The sequence below is a fragment of the Bufo gargarizans genome, chromosome 2 (genome assembly GCF_014858855.1).
Source record: "Bufo gargarizans isolate SCDJY-AF-19 chromosome 2, ASM1485885v1, whole genome shotgun sequence".
In the NCBI taxonomy this organism is placed as follows: Eukaryota; Metazoa; Chordata; class Amphibia; order Anura; family Bufonidae; genus Bufo; species Bufo gargarizans.
Window position 1 is genome coordinate 436404327 of NC_058081.1, and position 23099 is coordinate 436427425.

The 23099-nt window shown below is 38.9% G+C and overlaps 1 protein-coding gene across 1 annotated transcript in view; it reads left to right on the forward strand.

Moving 5' to 3' along the window:
- Positions 1-1010: 1010 nt before the first annotated feature.
- FSTL4 (follistatin like 4) overlaps positions 1011-23099 on the forward strand; it is a 748534-nt gene continuing 726445 nt past the window's right edge. The window contains exons 1-2 of the mRNA XM_044277373.1: positions 1011-1092; positions 6296-6544. Of these exons, the coding sequence (XP_044133308.1) occupies positions 1011-1092; positions 6296-6544 (331 nt within the window). The remainder of the gene's footprint in view (positions 1093-6295; positions 6545-23099) is intronic.

A 23099-nucleotide genomic window follows, 5' to 3' on the forward strand; every position in this document is an offset into this window, starting at 1 on the left:
CTACCACTTAGGTGTCACATATTTAGCTGTCAGACACTAGCGATCCGCTAGTGTCTGCTCTGCCCAACCATCCTAATATAATTGCTTTTGGGGCAGCCGTTTTGCTAAAAAAAAGAACTTTTATTAATATGCTAATGAGCCTCTAGGTGCTATGGGGGCATCATTAGCACCTAGAGGCTCCGTCTACCTTCAGAAACTGCCGCCGCCCAGCGCGTCCCTCCAGCCCGCCCATCTCCTCCTGAATGTGATCCTCCTTGTGAGCGTATGTATTCTGCGCATGCGCAGTGAATGTCTGACCGCTTCCTTGCTCAGACATCTCCACTGTGCCTGCGCGATGACGCCATAGTGCTCCGAGGAACAGGCGCAGTGGAGATGTCTGAGCAGGGAAGCTGTCAGACATTCACTGCGCATGCGCAGAATACATACGCTCACAAGGAGGATCGCATTCAGGAGGAGATGGGCGGGCTGGAGGGACGCGCTGGGCGGCGGCAGTTTCTGAAGGTAGACGGAGCCTCTAGGTGCTAATGACGCCCCCATAGCACCTAGAGGCTCATTAGCATATTAATAAAAGTTCTTTTTTTAGCAAAACGGCTGCCCCAAAAGCAATTATATTAGGATGGTTGGGCAGAGCAGACACTAGCGGATCGCTAGTGTCTGACAGCTAAATATGTGCAACCGAAGTGGTAGAAACCCTTTAAGGCATTTTCAGTTTATCTAACATATTTTTTAATAAAAATTGTGTGACATCCAGAAAGATCTTTTAGAGTTTGACAGATATCCCCCCCCCCCCCAACCTCCCTATCTTAGCAACACTCTCAATGGGAAAGAGCAACAAGGAGCTGTCAGACAATTCTTCAGGACCTTGCTTCCTAGTAAAGTATAGTATGTGTTGAATCCTTCTTCCCCCAGTATTTGAAATTGAATGATTTTGGGAGAACCCTCATAACCCATTCTTAAATTTACAAAAATTTTGCAACTGTGTATAGGCAGCATACAGTTTGTTACCACTCATGGCCCAATGTGGAAAGAGTAAGATTAGACTATCCCTGGACATAAATCCTATTTTTGTTTTTGACCTTGAAACTCCACCAGGTAAATAATGGTATGGGGGAAAGAAAGAACCTAAGGAGTAGTGCACTAGCAGTATTAACTACAACATTGCATAATATATATATATATATATATATATATATATACACACTCACAAATACCGAAGCAGCACAGTCAGACCACGTGCACTGGGTGCTATTCCTCACAGAGGTCGGCTTCTCCTCCACAATACGTACTCTCCAAATAACGAGGCAGCACTTCCAGCTTTCGGTGACAGGGTGAAGACCCCAAAACTTTATTCCCAGCAGTGAGAATATATATATATATATATATATATATACACACTTATACCTCATGTTAGCATTATGGTTTGAGCAATGGAAATCATTTGTTCTCATAGCTCTATGACTATGATTATACATTTTGAACTGCTGAGGCATAGCAGACAGAAAAACTAATTTATAGAGCCATATATTTTACATTGCACATAACTGTTTCAAGTTTGTGAGCCTTCCTTAGTGTAATATGTAGAACTATCAAATCAGTAGTCTTTAATGTCTCTGTGCAGTGTGTATAAGGAACACTCCCAATTAACAAGATGAATAGTTAAGCCCAGTCAATTTATTCCTACATTTACAAAGGAATAATAGCTTGATGCGGAGTTCTAAGAAAAGATGCTCCAAACGTTTTTATTTTAAGAGGAATACAGTTATTTACTAGAACAGACATGTCACAAGTGTCAACAGGTCATCTTTAAAAGTAGTCTGCATCATTGACAAAAGCTCAGCATTACAAAATATCAAATATTTAAAGTATCAGCTGCATTTTCAACTCGGAATCTTATCAAGCTGCTCTAAGTCCAACTCAGTAGTTTTCTTTTATAACATAAAGCCTTCTTTGGAATCCTTTCAGATATATCCACCACATATGTTTCCAATTTGAAGAGCTTTCTATATTAGTTTGAAGTATGACAGCAATTTAACATGAGCAGTAAATACAGATATTAAATAAACGGCAACTCATAAGAGCCCAGATTGAGCAGATTTCATTTTATTGAAGAACAGATGCTTGAAGGATACCTGCATTTAATGAAGAGAAGAAAATCTTGCAGGTTATTTGTTGCAAAATAGAAATACATAGAGCAGTTATGGCACTGGAAGGCGTTAGAGTATATGTTCTAGAAGGGCTACTTCCATACAGTACACATTATGTATAATAGACACATTGATCATTACTATGAATAATCATAATGCAGCGTTATATACAGAATGCATTCATATGCAACAGACCCACCATTAAATGGAAAAACATTTTACATCCCAATTGTGAGATTTTGGGTCAGTGGTTAGCACTGGTGCCTTGCAGCACTGGAGTCCTGGGTTTAAATCTGATCAAGGACATCATCTGCATGGAGTTTGTATGTTCTCCCAGTGTTTGCATGGTTTCCTCCAGGTACTCTGGTTTCCTCCCAAAGTCATACTCATAGGAAACTTAGATTGTGAGCCCCTTTGGGACAGTGTGATGCTAATGTCTGTAAAGCGCTGCAGAATATAGTAGCGCTATATAAGTGAGTATAATAAATAAATAAAATACATATATAAGACATATCATTGTACAAGAAATACCCCACGCATCATGTAACACTAGTCATAGTTTAGTAAGCCCGCATCACACCACATTGTATGAGGATCACTACCCCCATCATCCTTGTAATACTTAAATAGTTTGGAGAAGAAAGATCTTGGACTTCCTTGAGTAACCCACATTTCTTGGCATCACCACCACCTGCAAACACTTCCTAAATTGATTTAGAAAAACAATTTTCAAACACTCTATTATGGCATTTCAGTTAATACTGTAGATCAGCTAAAACACAGTCTCTCACTCTGGAGGATTTGTCAGATCCATGCATTACACAGCCCATATATTTCATTGAACATTGTATAATGCCTCATTTTCTTGTAGTAGCACTACAGGGAAATTATCAAAAGTGGACAACCCTTGTAAGAGAATTCTTATGGCCTGCTTGTTTCATTGTACATCCAGGTCTTTGATTCTCAGCACTGTCTGATCTTCAGATGTACAGATGTAGCAGTGTTTGCCAGTATATCAAAGTTCAGTTTGTTATTTGGAACGGATAATTATTAATTGTTTATTAATTATTTTCAGGGTGTTGTACATATAAAAAAAAAAAAATAGGTAAACCTAGATAATATTTAAAAAAAAAACAAGTGTAATAGGCATCGACTGACTTAGGCTACTTTCACACTGGCGTTTCTGGATCTACTTGTGAGATCTGTTTCAGGGCTCTCATAAAGTGGCCCAAAACTGATCAGTTAAGCCCCAATGCATTCTGAATGGATAAGGAACTGTTCAGAATGCATCAATTTGGCTGTGATTGGTGTCCGTTACGTGTCTTTTAGACTGTCACTAAAACATAGCCTGCAGCGCTTTGGTGACTGTCTGACTATGCAGAGACTAACGGATCCGTCTAGACTTACAATGTAAGTCAATGGGGATGGATCCGTTTTTCACTAACACAATATGGTGCAATTGAAAAAAAAGATCCGTCCCCCATTGACTTTCAATGTTAGTCAAGACGGATCCGTTTTGAATAATGAATAATGCAAACTGATCCGTTATTAACGGATGGAAGCGTTTGCATTATTGTGCAGATCCGTCTGTGCAGATACAAGATTGATCCGCACAAAACGCGAGTTTGAAAGTAGCCTTAGTAACAAACTGGTACAAAGAGAGAGAGGACTCTGCCTTTAAAGGGGTTACTATCTACAAGGGAGGGGGAAGGAGACAGTTGATGAGATTAAAAGTGGCTTATATAGCTGTTTAGTGGTAGGAGAGGGTTATAAAAGGTTGTAGGCTTTCCTGAAGAACTGAGTTTTTAGGTTGCTCTTGAAAGTTTGGATGGTGAGGGACAGTCTGATGTTCTAGGATAGCAGGTTCCAGAGTATGGGGGATGCACATAAAAATCTTATAGATGATTATGTGTGGAGCAAACAAGAGTATAGTAAAGAAGGGGTTCCTGTGTGCCTTGAAGATTACTTTTGAGTATATATCTGAAGAATAGGGCTTGAATGTAAGGAGGGGACAGATTATGAACAGGGTGGACTAACCAGGCAGCAGACCTGAGGATAGATTAGGGGGGGTTAGCTGGGAGGTCACATGTTGCATCTCCCTAGGCATTAAATGATGAGAGCATCAATTCGAATTTTAATATACTCAGGGTTGAGGAAGAAGTGAATATGAGAAGTGTTTTAGAGCTAAAGGTCGCAAAAGATGGGAAGCACTTACAGGACAAAATCACGTTATCCCAAGGCAGCAGACTTGAGAGATTGGAAAAAATGTGGAACCATTAACTATGATTGAATGATCTGCTGTGGGGAGGGGTGACTGGCATGGGCAACAGATAAAGTCCATTTTCTTCATGTTGAGTTTTAAATTGACATCTGGGACATTTACCTCATGTTTTGAGCCTTGAGGGAGTGGAGTGGTGGTGTGTGAATGGGACACTGACTGTTTGGTTGGTAAAGTATGAGGAGATCCAGGAAAGCAACAAGTCTCAGATGCCTAGGAATGAGAGAGTTTCTAACAAGAGGGACTGGCTGACTGTTGAAGGCAGATCATTAGTGACTTTGGTTTGGATGGCTTCAGTGGAGTGATTGGGTCAGAAACCAGATTGTATGGTAAAAAATGAATGGGATTTGTTTATTAGTCCTGCCATTTAGTTCCTGAGTCTGTTTGTTTGGAAGTACTGTCTGAGGTTTGTTGCCATACCACAGCTGTGAAACTGTGTGCTTTGGAAGTCCAAAGCCTGTTCAAGAAGCCTTGCCCTGTATCTATCACTTCTTTCTTAGTATGTCTGGGTTCCAGAAGTCATTGACGTGTCTGCTGGCTATTTTTGGTAAGTTCAGGTTCCATAGGATTTTCCATGTGTGCACTAGGCCCTGCAGCTATTACTGTTTGGTACAGTCTTCTCTGTATGTCTGACTCCTGAAGTCTGAACTAGTTCCAAGTCCATGTCTCTATGTTTCTGGGTTCCAGAAGTCTTGATCCAAGTCTCAAATTCAAGGTCCATGTTTCTGTTTGTCCTGCCCTGTAGGTTAGCTGCCTTCAATCTGGATTCCACCCTTGTAGTATTTTCAAGTTTTAGGCACAGCAATTCCACAAAATCTGTAACAGTTTCACTCTATATTTGGGAACCTTGCCTATAAAATATCATTTGTCAAACATTGGTAATAGATTGTCCTTATGACATTGACCAATATATGGCTGTATACTGTTTTCTAGCCCTTTAAAAAATATAATTATCAATGGAAATACAGTACATGCAGCAAAAAAGTGTATTTTTTTATGTGAATCTATATGAGCAGCATATAGGCTCAGTGGCTATGGGCTATATCTGCATGAAGTTTGTATGTTGTCCCCATATTTGAGTAGGTTTCCTCTGGGTACTCCAGTTTCTTCTCAAAATCCAAAAGCATTTAGATACTTTGGTTTGGAAAGCTGTTTGCTCTACAACCATTTGGCTACAAACTGTATATCTATGACTTAGACATCACTCATAATAGTCCCTTAAATGTTTCTCGGATATGTTTAATAATTATTTTTTGAACAACGCAGCATACTTGATTTCTCTCGAAAAATTCAGCAAAAATATATCAGAAAGGATGCAATTTGTGTCCATTGTTATACAGAAGTGTGCAATTTCTTGTTTCCTGTAGTACATCATTTATTTGTTTTATATGGCAGCACAGTGGCTCAGTGGTTAGCATTGGTGCCTTGCAGGGCTGAGGTCCTAGGCTCAAAGCTGACCAAGAACAACATCTGCATAGAGTTTGTATGTTCTCCCCATGTTTGTATGGGTTTCCTCTGGGTACTCTAGTTCCATCACACACTCCAAAGACATACTGATAGGGATTTTAAATTGTGAGCTCTACAGGGGGGCAGTGGGTGATTATATCTGTAAAGTGCTATGGAATATGTCGGTGCTATAATGAGTAAAATGAATTGAAAGAAGAACTCTTTGTAGTGATTCTGAACCATGTCACATAACCAGAAAAATAAAAAAAAATTATAAAACAATGAGTAGCTAAAGGAGTGGTTCTGCGCTTGAAAGAAGCAGCATTCATAAATACCTGTGGGAATGGGGAACAAGGGACACAATTCTAGTGATCGTGGGCCCCTAGCGGTTAGACATAATGTTAACTGTTGTCTCTTTTTTTCATAGTGAATTATCAAGAAGAGAAGATTTCCTCCCCGTGTGAAATTAAGTACTGTGGACAGGAAAGAAGATGTATTGTTAGTATAGAGTCTGGACTTCCAGAGTGTGTCTGTGTGGAGAAATGCAAGCCTAGATATATGCCAGTTTGTGGATCTGATGGAAAGTTTTATGAAAACCATTGTGAACTTCACCGTGCTTCCTGCTTACATGGAAAGAAAATATACATTGTCCACAGTAAAGACTGTTTCTTCAAAGGTAGGTTGCAAACATAGATATCCATAAGCCAAAATGTACACTTCTCACTGGTTTACAAGCATTCATTAAAATGAAGCAGCTTTATAGCTTAAATCTGATATCTTTCAATTTACCAACAAATGAATCCAAGCAATTAGGAATAGAGATCACTGGTAATTGAGAAGTGGGTAACAAAGAGTTTATGCCTTGGTAGATTCAGCCTAATGAACAGAAATTTATACTGAGATGTTGACTAAAGCACTATGAGTGTCTTCATGGAAACGGCACCATCACACCAATGCCAGTGACCTGACTCAAACCAAAGTCTCATGAACAAGCCATGAGGAATTGGTATCTTCTTAAAGGGGTTTTCCAGGAATTAAAAAAAGTGAATAATTAAATATTATTTTACAATAAATATATTCAGAAATGCCTTTCATTACTTAGAATGGCTTGTTTTGTCTAGGGAGCAATCATTAGGAGAAATAAAATGGCAGCCTTCCTATCAGTCCACACAAAACCTGTCCTAATCACGCAGGAGGACAGGTTACTTCACCACAATGAGTCATGGTGCTGCCTCATCCTCCCCTCTGCTCTGCTTGTCAGGAATCATGATCCTGAATACAGGTGGGAATGGAGATGATAAAGAGACATGAAAGAAGGTGGCAATGTGGCTAATGAGCAGCAGAATGTGTATGCAGTCTCCATTTTAGAATACATTAAGTTGTAAATTGAGAAGGAAGACAATAAAAGAGCATATGTCAGCAGATTTGCAACTATGAAACTGGCTCACCTATTGCATCTGCAGTTAGCAGCTGAAGACATCTGTGTTGGCTCCATGTTCCCGCTTTGCTGAGATGAATGTTTTAATATATGCAAATGAGCCTCTAGGAGCAATAGGGGTTTTGCCATTACACATAGAGGCTCTTCACTTTCTGCAACTGCCGCACCTTCTGCACTTTGACAGAGCTAAGCAGGCATGACAATGTTTTCACTACCTGGTCCTATCAAAGTGAAGAGGATACGGCAGTTGCAAAATTAAGTAGACCCTTTAGGTATAATGGCAATGCCCCTGTTGCTCTTAGAGGCTCATTTGCATATAATAAAACTAATTGTTCTCTGCAAAGCTCGCATATATGAATATGATACCAACACAGCTACCTTCAGTTGTCAAGCTCACAGGTTACAGGTCAGCCAGTTTCAGACCTACATATGTGAAAAAAAAATGGTCCTTGCAAGCAAAGGCAGTTAGTGGTGGCCATATCCAAAAGAATAATGATTGAAGAAATGCTTATGCACGGTCCTATCAATTAAAGAATTTCGAACACATGGTTTATAGAAAAAGATCACATGTACTGCAATCTCTCCAATTAGTCACCTCCTGGATATGGCCATCACCTGCTGTCTGCAGGATTTGGTTCATGGTAGGCCTACCTATGAGACATTTATAGCATACTTTATGGACAAACACTCTAATTTCACATATTTTTCATGTTGTTTGTCATGTTCTTTTTTATAGCAATACTTTCATGGCTTGAATTGTAATTCCACTGCCTGAATAATTCTGACAATGTTGATTTGGCAGTTAAGCAAAAACCTGCTTTGGATGTTACATCAAACAAAATTCCATGTTTGATGAGCCCAACCCTCCCACAATGAGCTTAGATCAGTTCCAAGGCTCACTGCTATGTTCATTTCAGGCATCCACTATTGAAAGTCATTAGATGATTTAATGAAGATTGATGTTGGATGCCATTTTGGATACAATTGTTGTTCACTGATACTTAAATATGATAGATAATATGATACAAAAGTTACAGATGTTGAGTACATTGTTATTGCAGGGATAGAACTCAATCATGCTATTAATATTGCAGATCTTACCCTATTAATAAATATCACATTGTTATAGTGTATTATTTAAATGTCAATTAAATATATTTAACATAAAAGCAATAATATTTTATACAGTTTTTATTTTTTTCATTCATTTTATAGTTTTTTTCTGTAAAATACATGTTACTATGAACAATTTTGATTTGTAAATCAAAATAAATGTTTGAACCTTTCATTCTTCATAAGCATAATGGTAAAAATGATGTACGGTAAACTGTTAATAATAAATACCTTCAAGTAGGGACTAAGTTACATAACTACGTCTAAATTAGGCGTATTTCTGGTGCAGTCTAAAACTCGGGTCTTAATAAATGACCTCCTTATTTTATTGAATATTATCAAAGCCAATCTCACTAAAATAATAACCACAGTTAACTCCATTGTTCACCTTTTTTCCCATATGATAATACTTGCTGGGAAATTGGAATCTGAGATATGGAGGCATTTTTGGAAAGATGCACACCCTGAATTGCTGATAAGCATTAATAGTTTCTAGAGATTTACTTTAATCACTTTGTTACCAGAGTGTTTACCCCCCTTCCTTACCAGTTTGATTTTTCAATTTTGGCAACAGGCCAATTTAACAGTAAATAACAATTTTCTTTCTACACCAATCTACATGTATGTGGTATAATTTTTCACAGGACACATTAGACCTTTATTTTTTACAATTGGATGACAGAAGGAAAAATCTTAAAAAATATATTTTATCATTATTTTCCTGTTACAAAAGATTTCAAGACAAAACATTACTAAAACCATTGCCATACATTTTAACTGTGAAAATGGATGATATGTGAGCAATTTACCTCCTTGCTGGATTCACCGCAGGACCTGAAAAGATTGGAGTGTATCATTGATTTTGCAGGCCTATTTTTCTTTTGCTGCTTATGGCACCATACTACCAGTACAGATGTTGTACAGTGTCAAAACATTAGAACATTTTTAAATGTTGATTCCTTAAGGTATTTATTATTGAGGAAATGCAGATGTTTGGGCTTTTTTATAAGTAAAACTCAATGACAGTAGGATGGAGAAAAATTAAAATTACTTTTTGCCAAAAATTTTTGATTCAAGGGCCTATTTTTCAACTATTTGACCTGGAAGAAAATACAAATTACCACACGTTTGTATACTTATACTATTGGGAATCATACCCCACAAGACATCAAATGACGGAAGCGTAGTTTGGATGTTGGAGGCCTACTTTACCATTGGCACCATTCTGTCAAAACTGTTGTTGTGGAGAATAAAAACATAAGAAACACCCATAAAGCGACTACTTTGCATTGAAAAAACACTCTTTACCACACCTTCATATACTCCTGAACTTTTGAATGATTCCCTATAAGTGCTTTTTACATCTTGTTTGGGCTCACCACAAAACTTCAAATGACTAGAGTGCATTTTTAAATGCAGAAACCAATTTTTGCAAGTTCTATGACACCATACTGTAAGAACAGATGTTTTGAACTGCCAAAACATAAATAGCACCTCAAAATAAGATGAACGTAAACTTTCACCCCGCCTTCCAATCTATGTGGAAGGGAGGTAGGGAGGTATATTTATTATGATTGCAAGAAATTCAATGCAGGAAAATTGTTTATTTTGTGTTTTATTACAATGGATTCAATTTTAGTGAAACTATGTTACATTTAGGCTAATAATTTATTGATGTGTGACATTCTCTGAAGCAATTTTTTTATACAGAGGTCAGGATTTGATGGACACTGGGGACAATACTATCTGGTTTCTCTTCCAATTCCATGCTTTTTACAAATCCTGTATCTCTTATCTGGGTTAGTTTTGCTTCCAAAATGAGGAATGATGTCAGTGAAATGTCTTTCACTTAGTCTACTGACAGACTTCAAACTGGAATACAATAGTGATGTTATAATTTCCTCTTGAAAATTGAGGACATAAACCTGTCTTCCTAATTCTTTATACACCACATAGGAATTGCAGGTACAGCAGGTACAGAGACACTTTTTGCATAGGTGGATTTCTATAGTACCAGGTATGGTTTCATCATTTAGTCATTGAAATATATCGCTTCTAAGTACTTATTATATTCAATGACAAAGAGTGGTTTTTCAGCATATGTAGCTCTTTGACTAAGAGATACCCCGACTAAGTAATTCCTAAAAACAAAGTTAGATCAGCAAAAGTAAACAAGTACTACAAGTAGCAGTACATTGCCATGTGCAAAGGCACATGCAAACTCTAAAAACATTAATAAATGTAAACCACACCACTGCTATACATAGTGACAAAGTGGCTCCCAACTGATGAAACCTACACTAAAAGACTTTCCTCTCCTAGGCTTTTGACCTTCAAAATTTAAAGCAATATAGCATCCAGCTATTTCACACCCTGATTAAAACAGACGGAATCACAGAGGGAGGAGGACACTCCCTCCCCATCACCCGCTGCTCTGTTGTGGCAGTGAGTGGTGGTTACCATGGCAACCGACGCCTTCACAGTAAAGTAAAAAATACAGTACAGTACACTATATAGTGTACTGTACTGTATTATACAGACTTCAGACACACTGGATCTTCAAGAAGGGTAAAAAAAACAAAAACATTTATCAGTGATTAAAAATAAAAAAAACAAAGTTCCCTACACATATTTGATATCACCGCGTCCATAATTACCTGATCTATAAAACTGTCATGTTACTTTCCCCACACAGTGAACGCCATAAAAAAATTGAATAAAAACTATGATGAAATTGAAATTTTGCCCACCTTACTTCCCAAAAATGGTAATAAAAGTGATACAAAAGTTGTATGTACGCCAAAATAGTACAAATAAAACCATCACCTCATCCTGCAAAAAATGAGCCCCCTACATGAGACAATGACCCTGGCTCTCAGACTAAAACATGACTTTTTTGTTTTAAAAATGCTATTTTATGTTAAACGTTATATATATTTTTTAAAGTAGACATATTAGGTATCGTCGCGTCCATAAGAACCTGCTCTATAAAAATATCACATGACTTAAACCCTGAGGTGAACAATGTAAAAAAATAAAAATAAAAACAATGTCAAAAAAGCCATTTTTTATCACAAAAAGTGTAATAGCAAGCGATCAAAAGTGTAATAGCAAGCGATCAAAAAGTCATATGCCCCCCAAAATACTGCCAATCTAACTGTCATCTCATCCCACAAAAATTATACCCTACCTAAGACAATCGCCCAAAAACTGAAAAAACTATGACTTTCAGACTATGGAGACACTAAAACATGATTTTCTTTTTTTGTTTCAAAAATGATATTATTGTTTAAAACTTAAACAATAAAATAAAGTATACATATTAGGTATCGCCATGTCAGTAACGAACGGCTCTATAAAAATATCATATAACATAACCCCTCAGGTGAACACTGTCAAAAAATAAAATAAAAACTGTGCTAAGACATTTGTTTTGTCACCTTACGTCACTAAAAGTGCAACACCAAAAAGGTGTATGCCCCCCACAATGGCGCCAATCCAACCGTCACCTCATCCCTCAAAAAATGATACCCTACCAAAGACAATGGCCCCCCCAAAAAAAAAATATCTGACTATGGAGACACTAAATCATGTTTTTTTTGTTTTTTTTTTAAATGATATTATTGTGCAAAACCTAAATAAATAAAAAAAAAGATATGCATATTAGGTATTGCCACATCCGTAAGAACCTGCTCTATAAAAATACCACATGACCTAACCCCTCAGGTGAACACTGTAAAAAAAAAAAAAAAACGGTGTACTTTACATCATCATAAAAAGTGTAATAGCAAGCAATCAAAATATGCACCCCAAAATAGTGCCATCAAAATCTGCCTTACAGAAACCATATGGCGCTCCTTTCCTTGTGTGCCCTGCCGTTTGGTCATACAGCAGTTTATGACCACATATGGGGTGTTTCTGTAAACTACAGACTCAGGGCAACAAATATTGAGTTTTTTTTTGCTGTTAACCTTTGCTTTGTTACTGGAAAAAAATGGATTAAAATGGAAAATTTGCCAAAAAATCTTGCTATTAAATGTTGTGGAACACCTAAAGTGTTAACAACGTTTGGAAATATGCAGCATAAATTGATACGCAGAGAATTTAAAGCCCATACTGCTTATCAAGATATGTGCAGATTTAATTTCAGAGAAAGTTTCTGCAGTGTTTATGAGATTTTTTAAATCTCATCCACTTAGCTGTTTTTCCTAATTTGATTGTGTATAAAATCCACAGCTTTTTTGTTACATGGTGACATACTTGAAGAGTGGTGTGTTATGGTATAGTAAGTGTTTCCACTATACTTTGCACAACTTTTTAGATAATGTCAGTATACAAATGAGAAGCAGTGACTGACTTCAAGAAGTGCTTGACATAGCAAAACCATAGTAATTGCTGACTTTAGTGAATGTAGCAAACGGCAAGCTAAAATATTGATAGGAAACAGAAATCTGGATTCTGGGAGAATTAGGAGCTTTAGAAAAGTGTTGGCATCAATAGTCTTGTCAAACAAATTTTTTTCCACAGGAGATTTTACGTAGCCATGCCCTTTGGTTCCTTACTAAAACTCTGTTCTTTCTTCTTGGCATCTCGGCTGAAGAACTGATGACTTAGCATCTGAAATCACTTTCAAATATATTTGAAAATCAAGCTGCAATTGAGCAAAATGCATTTTAAAACTGGCCAAAAAGATAAAATATAGAATTTTAATGCAGTAAAGTGACATTTAACATGATTCCAAAATGTATGTGAACATGTTAAATAATTGAAAGAAACAAATAGAAAAAATAGCAAAAATGGCATACCCCCACCTACCCTAAATAAGAAGTCTTTGAGTTGTCCTCTGTTGCTCTCTTTCTTTCTTGGTCATTTTCCAAACTGACAACCCTTTAGTTAAAGTCATTAGCTTCTATATAGGTTGTCACCAGGGATGGACTGTCTAGTTGCTTACAAGGCCCATAGCCAGATGGAGCCCATAGCTACTGAATTGGATGTTTAACTTTTTGAGTCTGAAGAACAAAACATTAAATAAATGCAGTTTTAAAGAATTTTGGATATCCTCAATAAGTGTTTTACTATGATAATTGGTAAGGAACCAATTGCAATAATTCCCCAAGGGTCCAGTTCATTCCCAGCCTGCGTATATACAGTATGTACACTGACAAGCAAAAGGGTAACAATGTTTTGAACTTTGGACTTTCAGGCTCCATATCTCAACATCCACTACAGCTTCGAACATGAGACTACCATAATTTTATAGACAATCATCTTCGCTATCTCATACTCAAATTAGACTTCTAACCATTTAGCATATGATTAGTTTTGCAGATTCTTGTCATGTAACTGCATTATTACTGTTTTGCTCCTGGTGGTGGAACAATTTTTTCTTCTTGTATAGTACAAATTAGAACCTGTTCTCAAATTCCCTAACAGCTCAGTGTGTTATTAGATTGATTCCCAAGCAAAAGGTCACTGGTTAAAATCCAGGAGCAGCCATGAAGATTTCCCAAAAAGAGAAAAACAGCACCATCAAGCTCATCAATAGCGGCATATTGAGCAAGAAAATTAGCAAACTGCATCATGTGAGTGCCAAGAATATATATATATATATATATATATATACACAAACCGGATTCCCAAAAAGTTGGGACACTATACAAATCGTGAATAAAAACTGAATGCAATGATGTGGAGGTGCCAACTTCTAATATTTTATTCAGAATGGAACATAAATCACGGAACAAAAGTTTAAACTGAGAAAATGTACCATTTTAAGGGAAAAATATGTTGAATCAGAATTTCATGGTGTCAACAAATCCCCAAAAAGTTGGGACAAGGCCATTTTCACCACTGTGTGGCATCTCCCCTTCTTCTTACAATACTCAACAGACGTCTGGGGACCGAGGAGACCAGTTTCTCAAGTTTAGAAATAGGAATGCTCTCCCATTCTTGTCTAATACAGGCCTCTAACTGTTCAATCGTCTTGGGCCTTCTTTGTTGCACCTTCCTCTTTATGATGAGCCAAATGTTCTCTATAGGTGATAAGATCTGGACTGCAGACTGGCCATTTCAGTACCCGGATCCTTCTCCTACGCAGCCATGATGTTGTGATTAATGCAGAATGTGGTCTGGCATTATCTTGTTGAAAAATGCAGGGTCTTCCCTGAAAGAGATGATGTCTGGATGGGAGCATATGTTGTTCTACAACCTGAATATTTTTTTCTGCATTGATGGTGCATTTCCAGACATGCAAGCTGCCCATGCCACACGCACTTATGCAACCCCATACCATCAGAGATGCAGGCTTCTGAACTGAGCGTTGATAACAACTTGGGTTGTCCTTGTCCTCTTTGGTCCGGATGACATGGCGTCTCAGATTTCCAAAAAGAACTTCGAATCGTGACTCGTCTGACCACAGAACAGTCTTCCATTTTGCCACACTCCATTTTAAATGATCCCCGGCCCAGTGAAAACACCTGAGCTTGTGGATCTTGCTTATAAATGGCTTCTTCTTTTCACTGTAAAGTTTCAGCTGGCAACAGCGGATGGCACGGTGGATTGTGTTCACTGACAATGGTTTCTGGAAGTATTCTTGAGCCCATTCTGTGATTTCCTTTACAGTAGCATTCCTGTTTGTGGTGCAGTGTCGTTTAAGGGCCCGGAGATTATGGGCATCCAGTATGGTTTTACGGCCTTGACCCTTACGCACAGAGATTGTTCCAGATTCTCTGAATCTTCGGATGATGTTATGCACAGTTGATGATAATAGATGCAAAGTCTTTGCAATTTTTCGCTGGGTAACACCTTTCTGATATTGCTCCACTATCTTTCTGCGCAACATTGTGGGAATTGGTGATCCTCTACCCATCTTGGCTTCTGAGAGACACTGCCACTCTGAGAAGCTCTTTTTATACCCAATCATGTTGCCAATTGACCTAATTAGTGTTAATTGCTCTTCCAGCTCTTCGTTATGCTCAAATTTACTTTTTTCAGCCTCTTATTGCTACTTGTCCCAACTTTTTGGGGATTTGTTGACACTGTGAAAATTTGAATCAACGTATTTTTCCTTTAAAATGATACATTTACTCGAATTAAACGTTTGATCTGTCATCTACGTTCTATTACAAATAAAATATTGCCATTTGCCATCTCCACATCATTGCATTCAGTTTTTATTCACAATTTGTTTAGTGACCCAACTTTTTGGGAATCCGGTTTGTATATATATATGTATATATATATATATATATATATATATAATCGTAGGAAGGCACAAGGAGCCATTGTTCATGGTAGATACTGTGTGTGTCACCGAGGTTCCTGGCCTCGGTGAAGTAAGAGCCAGTATTTCGTGTGTCAGCGGCAATAGGGTGTTGACACTTTGTTATTTAGTATAGCTGTGAATAGCTGATCTGCGATGGCTCTTACTGTGAGTAGTTATAGTGCTGGGTGGGTGACTACTCCCCACGTTCCAGGCCGGGTCTTGACTGACCTACAGAAAAACTGCCAGCAGTGTAAGGTGGGGGTAATTACCTCTCTAACTGTGGAGCTCTGGGGAGGACTGTGTGGGATCAGAGACTGAGCTAGAGTTGCTTTGCCTGAAAACTGAGTACAATGCAAGGCCCACATACACCCCGTGGGGTTACAGTACTGTGCAAAACCATACCTGTGTTGTGCTATAGATACGGGACGTTATTGTTTCTTTAATGCCGGCTGCCGTTTACTGCCTTATTGTTTTGTCAAGAATAAAATGCCTTGCTTTTACCGCTAAAAGGCTGCTGCTCTGTTCTTATCTGAAGGCTACAATTGGGGCAGATCCTTACAATTGGTAGAGGATGCATGCAAAACAATTGCCTGCATCCTCCACAAGGAGCCACAGCAAGTTAAAGGGGCGGAAGCCGAAATGTTTATGTTTGACATTTAAAGAGCCAGTAGCCTACGTTCCTGAACTGAACTTTTGAAAAAAAAAATTGTCACTGGATGTCGTGGGTTAAGGATGCTATTAGAATAAAAGACCAGGTGGATAAAATAGAGGATCCTGTGAAGCACATCGTGCAGGCCAGCACCCAACAACAGCAAGCACAACAGGAGACCAACCAGCTCCTCATAAAGCAAATAGCCATAATGGCAGAAGCCATCCAGGTCAAGGAACTTCCAGATTCCCACAGTAATGAGTAATGCCAGTGAGCATGGCAGACAGTAGGAGAAGTAATGCAAAAAATTACCACAGAGGATGACGTAGAAGCCATCAGTTGTCACCAGTCGCAAATTTCTGCAGCCCTCTAATACCATTGCCTATTATCGAGGCCCATTTGAGAGAATAGCGATGGATTAGGTAGGGCCTTTGGTGAAGTCCACTAGGGGGCAACAATATATATTAGTTGTAATGGATTATGCCACCCGGTACCCTGAGGCAGTGCCCTTGAGAAAGACCTCCTCCAAGGTTATTGTCAGAGAGCTGTTTCAGATTTTCTCCAGAACAGTGCTGCCCAAGGAGATTCTGACCGACATGGGGACCTGATTCATGTCAAGGGTAATTCAAGATCTCTGTAAAGTACTGAAAGTTACCCTGTTACGCACCTCGGATTATTACCCACAGACAGATGGCTTGGTAAAACGTTTTAACAAAACCTTGAAGGGCATGTGGATGAAAGTAGTTGAAAAGTATGGCCGAGATTGGGATTACCTGTTGCCTTACCTATGGTTTTCAATCAGAGAGGTGCCATAAGTGTCAACAGGGTTCTTGCAGAGTTGTTATATGGCAGGCAGGATATATCTGAGGGCTGTCAGATATAGCTAAGGAGACCTGGGAAAGCTTGATTAAACATGTCACCACACTACAAGAGCGAATAGCTCAAGTAATGCCCATTGTGAAGGAACATCTTCTCTAGGCTCAAGAGGCACAAACTAAAATATATATTACAGGTTGGCCCATTTTAGACAGTTTAGTCCAAGGGACTGGGTTCTAGTCCTAGTGGCCACAGTGGAAAGCAAATTCCTGGCAAAATGGCAAGGACTCTATAAGATAGTTGAGAGGGTGGGTAAAGTTAACTATTGGGTACATCAGCCAGGTAGGAGAAGGCCCTATCAGATTTACCATATCAACTTGCTGAAGCCATGGAAAGATAGGGATTTTCTTGAAGCCCCTTGTCTGAAGGCCCAACCAGATGCCACCATAGAGGATGTGAAGATTTCAGAAGCCCTATCCCCTTCCCAAAAATTCAAATGCAAGCTCCTGTTGCAGCAGAATAGGGACTTGTTTACAGAAACACCAGGGTTAACCAATGTTGTGCAACATGAGATTACCACAGAGCCTCATGCGAGATAAAATTTAAAACTGTATAGGATTTCGGAGGCCCGTAGGGAGGTAGTTTCCAAGGAGGTCCAGAGAATGTTAAAGCTGGGGGTGATTGAGCAATCTAAAAGTGGGTGGTCCAGTCCCATAGTACTAGTCCCAAAGCCCAATGGAGAGTGGAAATTCTGTAATGACCACCGCAAATTAAACAAGGTATCCAATGTAGATGCATACCCCATGCCCTGGGTAGATGAGCTTATTGAGAGGCTAGGGCCAGCTTGCTATATAACTACCCTAGATCTTACCAAGGGGTATTGGCAAATTCCTTTATTGAAAGATGCTACAGAAAAGACTGTTTTCCTCACCTGAAGGGTCCTTCCAGTACATAAGGATGCCATTTGGTTTGCAAGGGGCCCCTGCCACTTTTCAGAGGGCTATGGATCAAATCTTACGCCCACACAGGGAATATGTGGCAGCTTACTTGAATGACATAGTGATCTTCAGTCGTGACTGGGAGAGTCACCTCAGTAAAATTCAAGCCGTCCTAGATGCGCTAAGAAATGCCGGTTTCACTATAGATCCAAGTAAGTGTGCCATGTGGTTGGAAGAGGCCAGGTATTCGGGGTACATCGTAGGAAGAGGGGTGATAAAACCCCCCAAGTAAATAAGGTGGAAGCTATCCACCCACTTACAAAGAAACAGGTTAGGCATTTAAATGTATTGTGGGATATTATAAGAGATTTGTCCCCAAGTTCGCTGAAATAGCAGTACCCCTGACCGACCTTACAAAGGGAGAAAATTCTACCATGATCAAGTGGTCCCCCGAGGCTGAAGAGGCCTTCCAGAAACTTAAGTTGTCCCTCTGTAGACAGCCAGTCTTGGTAGCTCCTGACTTTTCCCAGGAGTTTATCATTCAGACAGATGCATCAGAGGTAGGCCTAGGGGCAATGATGTCTCAGGTCATAAATGGGGAGTAACATCCCATGTGTTATCTCAGCAGAAAGCTGTCCCCAGCAGAGCTGAACTATGCTATAATTGAGAGAGAATGCTTGGCCATTAACTGGGCGCTTGATTTCCTCCGTTGCTGCCTCCTGGGGAGGAAATTTAAGCTGGTATCAGATCATGCCCCTCTGAAATGGCAAAGGGAGAAAAAGGGTAATAATGCCCGTGTCACCCGCTGGTTTCTGGCTCTACAGGATTTTATGTTTTCTGAGGAGCATAGGCCAGGCAAGCTGCAAGGGAATGTAGATGCCCTGTCTAGAGTACACTGCATGCTTGCAGAAGTTGCCCAGACCCCTGGCTTTGGGCAGAAGAGGGGTTATGTAGGAAGGTACAGGGGACCATTGTTGATGGCAGATATGTGTCACTGAGGTTCCTCGACAGTGAGGTTACGGTACTGTGCAAAACCATACCTGTGTTGTGCTATAGATACAGGACTTTTTATTATTTCTTTAACGCCGGCTGGAGCAAGCCGATCACTACTGTTTACTGCCTTATTGTTTTGTCAAGAATAAAAGACAACCGTTGTTTTGCTTTAACCGCTAAAAGGCTGCTGCTGTGTTCTTATCTGAAGGCTACTATTAGGGCAGATCCCTACAACATATACACTCACCTAAAGAATTATTAGGAACACCATACTAATACGGTGTTGGACTCCCTTTTGCCTTCAGAACTGCCTTAATTCTACGTTGCATTGATTCAACAAGGTGCTGATAGCATTCTTTAGAAATGTTGGCCCATATTGATAGGATAGCATCTTGCAGTTGATGGAGATTTGAAGGATGCACATCCAGGGCACGAAGCTCCTGTTCCACCACATCCCAAAGATGCTCTATTGGGTTGAGATCTGGTGACTGTGGGGGCCATTTTAGTACAGTGAACTCATTGTCATGTTCAAGAAACCAATTTGAAATGATTCAAGCTTTGTGACATGGTGCATTATCCTGCTGGAAGTAGCCATCAGAGGATGGGTACATGGTGGTCATGAAAGGATGAACATGGTCAGAAACAATGCTCAGGTAGCCCGTGGCATTTACACAATGGCTAATTCGCACTAAGGGGCCTAAAGTGTGCCCAGAAAACATCCCCCACACCAATACACCACCAGCCTGCACAGTGGAAACAAGGCATGATGGATACATGTTCTCATTCTGTTTACGCCAAATTCGGACTCTACCATTTGAATGTCTCAACAGAAATCGAGACTCCTCAGACCAGGCAACATTTTTCCAGTCTTCAACAGTCCAATTTTGGTGAGCTTGTGCAAATTGTAGCCTCTTTTTCCTATTTGTAGTGGAGATGAGTTATACCCGGTGGGGTCTTCTGCTGTTGTAGCCCATCCGCCTCAAGGTTGTGCGTGTTGTGGCTTCACAAATGCTTTGCTGCATATCTCGGTTCTAACGAGTGGTTATTTCAGTCAACATTGCTCTTCTATCAGCCTGAATCAGTCGGACCATTCTCCTCTGACCTCTAGCATCAACAAGGCATTTTCGCCCACAGGACTGCTGCAAACTGGATGTTTTTCCCTTTTCACACCATTCTTTGTAAACCCTAGAAATGGTTGCGCGTGAAAATCCCAGTAACTGAGCAGATTGTGAAATACTCAGACCGGCCCGTCTGGCACCAACAACCATGCCACGCTCAAAATTGCTTAAATCACCTTTCTTTCCCATTCTGACATTCAGTTTGGAGTTCAGGAGATTGTCTTGACCAGGACCACAACCCTATATGCATTGAAGCAACTGCCATGTGATTGGTTGACTAGATAATCGCATTAATGAGAAATAGAACAGGTGTTCCTAATAAATCTTTAGGTGAGTGTATATATATATATATATATATATTAGAAAAAATGGCGGCACCAATTAACAACACTATAGTGGGTGCTATGTCCAGGGGAATAGCTCCTTACCCAATGAATAATCAAAGAAAAGGACAGCACATCCAGTAGAACATACACAATGGTTTAATCACCCATGTAGTACAGTGAGGCAACGTTTAGGCTCATACACGGAGCCTTTCAAGGAAAGGCTCTGTGTATGAGCTGAAACGTTGCCTCACTGTACCACATGGGTGATTAAAACATTGATTATTTTCCACTGGATGTGCTGTACATTTCTTTGACTATATATATATATATATATATATATATATATATATATATATATTAGTGTGTTTTATGACATCTAATTCTAAATCCATAGACATTAATGTAAGGTAGGCTTCCCCGTTGCAGCTAAATTATCTTCCACTCTTCTGGGAAGGCTTTCTACAAGATTTTGGAGTGGGTCTATGCAAGTTTTTTACCTATTCATTCAGAAGAGTATTTGTGAGGTCAGACACTAATGTTGGACAAGAGGTTCTATTTTATTTCATACCAAAGGTATTTAATCCGGTTGAGGTCATGGCTCTGTGCAGGCCAGTCATGTTTCTACATGCCAAACTCAATTGTGCCTATATGGACCTTGCTTTCTGTACTGGCGCACTGTGGAACAGAAAACCTTCCCCATTTTGCTCCTAAAAAGTTGGAAGCATAAAATTGTCCGTTCTGGAGATTTACCTGCACTAGAACTAAGAGGCCTAGGCAAAAAACTAAAACTCATGATTTATTTTTCTTTCTAGGAATTGAGTACCCCATTCCCTTTAATTACATGCCTTCATAAGACTCATCTAGGCCAGCATCTAGTTGCTAGTAGGCAGTGATTTCATCAATCTTCACGTTCTACAAGTGTCTTCATAACAATTAAATGGGCAACAGATAGACAGTAGGTAAAGTTGTGACTTGGCAGTTTGGTTCATAGATTGCAGTGATGTTGTGTTGCATTTGATATACCTACAAACACAATTAAAAATTAAAAATAAAATTGTCATTGGAGTTTATGCTCTGGATTTTTTTCTTGATACGATATGGATTGGTAAGAAAATGATTAATATTATCAGTCAAGGCAGTGACAGTATATTGTGATGTACAACAATACGAAGTAGCAATGTGGCTGAAACTGTATGGTTTCATTATGTATTAATTGTGGTTGATACTTTTTGAAGGTGCTGTGGCTGACTGGTTAGATATTCTTCATAGCTCTATAAGGGGGGCAATGTTTAGAGAGGTTGCTGTAGCATGCATGGTTTGGGAGTTAACCGTTAAAGGCACAGGGCTGAAATGGCATGATATTTCATGTGACATTCACTGTTTGGAGCGGATCAGTTGATTCTCTTGATTCCCTAAAAAATTATTTGTTTCAAACCCAAACTTTTTTCAAAATTCACATTGAATTCCCAAATTTTAGAATTCATTCACTTATCTCTGTCCTGTAGCTTAAAATATTAAGTATCCATTGAGCTCTTTGGGAGAATATCAGAAAGATATATATATTCATAAACCTCAATGTAAAATTATTTGTAGAACTTGTACCTGGACCAGGCCTTATAGAGGATTTGTTTTGTTCAACATTATTGCAAAACGTTAAACTTGCTTCCTAGACAATTAGACAGAGAAATTAATTTGATTAAAAAACTGTGATCTTCCAAAGCAGAAAGAATAACTTGAACTGGTTTGGGAGCATGAAGATGGCAAATATACTTCTTGTTGTATGGGAAACATGGCTTCCCATTAGACAATCATCCAGTTATTAGAATTCTCTAAGCATTAGCATCTGTTTAATGGTATACTGTATGTACTCACTCATGGGTTTCAGTATAGTAATATATGCAATATTCTGTCAGTTCCCATGCCAGCCCATTGATTAATAAGTTGCTTGTTTTTCTGTGTACTGCTTTTTCTAACCTTCTGTATGTTTGGCATTTTTGTATTCATCTTATCTCGTGAATTGCTATAGAAAATGAGTTTCTAGTTTCAGGAATCAGCAACCATGCAATAGCTGTATCATACTAAATGATACAATGTCATACTTGAATAGGTTTTTGAACAAACCATGGAAAAATATTAAAAGAAATCACCCCATACATTCTGTACTATGTAAAATGATATTTTATTGAATGCATCTTGAATTTTGTGCGTTCGCTAGCTACCAAGTTAACAAGATATCCCTTACATGCATACTGTAATACATGATGGCCTTTAAGCCTTAGTAACTATAGCAATCCTTTGTGGGGCAATTAATAAATGTTATGATAAAATTAAATTATCAATACATTGAAACAAAAAAATTTTGGGTACATTTTCTTTAGTAAGGTATTAGAAATGTTATCTCTATTTATTTTGTCTTTTTTTTTTTTTCCAGGACTGATAAAATAGGATGTGCTGTCAAATGGGTTGTGAGTGACCCTTTTTTCCCAGACCCCTGAATGATAAATCTCTGTTTTGCAAAGATATACCAGTAAGCAATGTATTACTTGGCAGGGGTCCATTGTCTGGGGGTATATTTG